The 2,978-nt window shown below is 35.8% G+C and overlaps 1 protein-coding gene across 1 annotated transcript; it reads right to left on the minus strand.

Moving 5' to 3' along the window:
- Positions 1 to 1,595: 1,595 nt before the first annotated feature.
- LOC133030578 (uncharacterized) lies at positions 1,596 to 2,339 on the minus strand. The gene has a single exon (XM_061103369.1). The coding sequence runs from the start codon at positions 2,337 to 2,339 to the stop codon at positions 1,596 to 1,598; it is 744 nt and encodes a 247-aa protein (XP_060959352.1).
- Between the last annotated feature and the right edge of the window lie 639 nt (positions 2,340 to 2,978).

A 2,978-nucleotide genomic window follows, 5' to 3' on the forward strand; every position in this document is an offset into this window, starting at 1 on the left:
AAAGCATATACTGATTTGACTGAGTACATTCCAATAGCTTTATGATGCCATATAAGTTGGTCTTGTTTGTTACAAAGTGTTAAAGGTATACTCTGAATCTTGTAAACATCAGAATCTAAAAACAATTGTTTTAGTAGAGAGTGATTCCATTGTCTAGTTTCAGTAATCAAAGTAGATACCTTCATAGTTTTGTCTGTATTCTTAAAGATCAAAGGCTGAAATGAGGTAATACCAAGCAGCCATGGATCTGAAGCACAAAGGATATGAGATCCATCACCAACTTTCCAACGCAAACCTTTGCAAAGTAATTCTTTTCCCCAAATAATACTTCTCCAAGTTAGTGAGGGGTAAGATCCTAAATCAGCATCCAAGAAAGAGTTATACTTGAAATATCGGGCTTTGAGTATTCTGTGTAAAAGTGATGTAGGGTTGGAAAAAATTAACTACGCTTGTTTGACTAATAAGGCTTAGTTAAAATGAACAAAACTTTTAAAACCCATGCCTCCTTCAACTTTCGAGTGGCAAAGAACATTACAAGTTTTCTAATTAATCCCTGAGGATGAGGAATTGGATCCCCACCAAAATTTATTCATCATGATCTTAATTTGGTGAATTAGAGACTTGGAAAGACGAAAGCAGCTCATTGCATATGTTGGTATAGATTGGGCTACAACTTTAAGTAGAAATTTTTTACCACCAATTGGAAATAATTGTTCCCGCCTTGCTGAAAGTAGATTCCATAACTTCTCTTTAATTTCCCCAAATAGGATTTTTTTTGTCTCTCCCAGAGTAGGATGGAAGCCCCAGATAATGTTCATGACAAGGCTTAATTGGCATCTGTAATGTTTGTTGGATGTTGAGTTGTATTGCCGAAAGTGTGTTTGGAGAAAAAGATAAAACTGATTTATCTTAATTTAATTTTTGACCCGAAGCACGACAATAGTAATCTAGAGAACGTTTGATATCATCAATGGATCTTTTATTGGCATGACTAAGGACAAGGCTGTCGTCTGCAAAGAATAGGTGCGACACTGAAGGAGCACCTCGAGCTACTCTCAGACCTTGGAGATTACCACGGTTTTCCTCATATTGAAAAAGCCTTGAAAGCCCCTCAGCACAAATGATAAAAAGATAAGGCGAAAGTGGATCACCTTGTTGACGAATACCACGACTAGGAATTACATGACCTTGAATTGAGCCATTTATCAAAAAGGAAAAGGAAATGATGTTTAGACATTGTTGTATAAGCTCTACTATAGAAGGGGCAAATCCTAAGGCAATCATCATGCTACGAAGAAAATGCCACTCCACTCTGTCAAAGGCTTTACTCATGTCAAGATTCATGGCTGCATAACCTTCTTTTCCTCTTTATAAATGTTTTAGTGAGTGTAATAACTCAAATACAACTAACACATTATCAGTAATGAGCCGAGATTGTAAGAAGGCACTTTGACATTCAGATATAACCATTGAGAGAAAGGGCTTTGAGTGAAACACAATGGACTTTGAAACTAATTTATAGAGCACATTGAAAAGGCAGATTGGATGCAATTGAGACATATTCCTTGGCTTTTTAACTTTAGGAATCAATGTAATCAAAGTCTTGTTAAAGAAGATGGATCAACCCCATTATTAAGGATATTGAGAACAGTTTTGGTGACCAAGTCTCCCACAATGTGCCAATAGTTAGTGTAGAACATAACTGACATTCCATCAAGATCAGGACTATTGTCTTCACTCATAGAATTAAGGGCAGTGTAGACATCTTCAGTAGTGTATGGTTGAGTTAGAATCTGGTTCATATCAGCTGTGATTTTACATGGAACAGAAGAGATAACATGATGGAGAGCCTCTGAATCTATGCCATCAGTAGCATAAATATTGTTGAAATATTCTTCAATTGTTCTACTAATACCCTCTAGAGAGGAATGTTCATTGCCTTGATCATCAATCAGAGATTTGATAGTATTGTAGGAGTGCCTACTGTTTGCTTTTTGATGGAAGAATTTTGTATTTGAGTCACCAGACTTTAACCAAGAAACTTGAGAACATTGTTTCCAACATTCTTCTTCCTGTGCAAGTAGTTCATCCAAAATAGGTTCACTCGATTTTAGCATATCAAAATGTGCAGGGCTGGTGTCTTTTGAATTGTTGAGAGTAGCCACTTTGTCTTGAGTAATCTTTATTATTTTTAGGAAGGTCACTGAATTTTGCACGATGCCAAAAGGACAGTTGTGATGAAATTGCAATAATGTTTTGCACGAGTTGGGCAGCAGAATTCGAGTCTGAAGCAGATCAGTTTTTAGCAATGATCTGAGCAAGCATCCTCTTGTAACCATATTTTTTCAAATCTAAATCGAGATTTAGATTTCTAAATAGTAGAATGTTGTAGTGGAGCAATTCTAGCTTTTAATGCTCGATGGTTCGATTGAAAAAAATTCAAATTAGTCAACATGGGAGCAGTAAAGTCAGTAAACCAATAGGAATTGACAAAGCCATAATCCAACCTCTCTTTCATATTAATGCCATTAACATTATTGTTATGCGAAGCAAAGCTTTCTCCCTCAAAGTTGAGTTCTTGAAGATCACAATAATCGATCACATTTCTAAAAGCATCAATTTGTATTTCATTTTTCAGAGGGCCACCAAGCTTATCAGAGTGTGAAATGATCTCGTTAATGTAACACCCTAACTAGTTTAGGCATGTTAGCGTAAATTTTAACGTACTGTGCAGCTCGTTGATAATCAACAAGAATATCGAAAAGTGTGATTAATTAAAATTTTACTTATTTAATTAAAAACATAAAGTATCATACTTATAAAATTCTCGGATCCCGTTTACAAAAATATTTACAAAAGTTTAATTGTACATATACAAAAGTCTGTCGCCTAGCGATTATACAACAAAATCCCTAATGTCCCAAAGATCGTACGCTCCAGGTCGAACCGCCCCGACATGTATAATCTTCATCTGCTCG

Source organism: Cannabis sativa, chromosome 8, assembly GCF_029168945.1.
Source record: "Cannabis sativa cultivar Pink pepper isolate KNU-18-1 chromosome 8, ASM2916894v1, whole genome shotgun sequence".
In the NCBI taxonomy this organism is placed as follows: Eukaryota; Viridiplantae; Streptophyta; class Magnoliopsida; order Rosales; family Cannabaceae; genus Cannabis; species Cannabis sativa.

Coding starts and splice junctions, on each gene's coding strand:
- LOC133030578 (XM_061103369.1), bottom strand. CDS start 2,339: ATGGTTACAAGAGGATGCTTGCTCAGATCATTGCTAAAAACTGATCTG.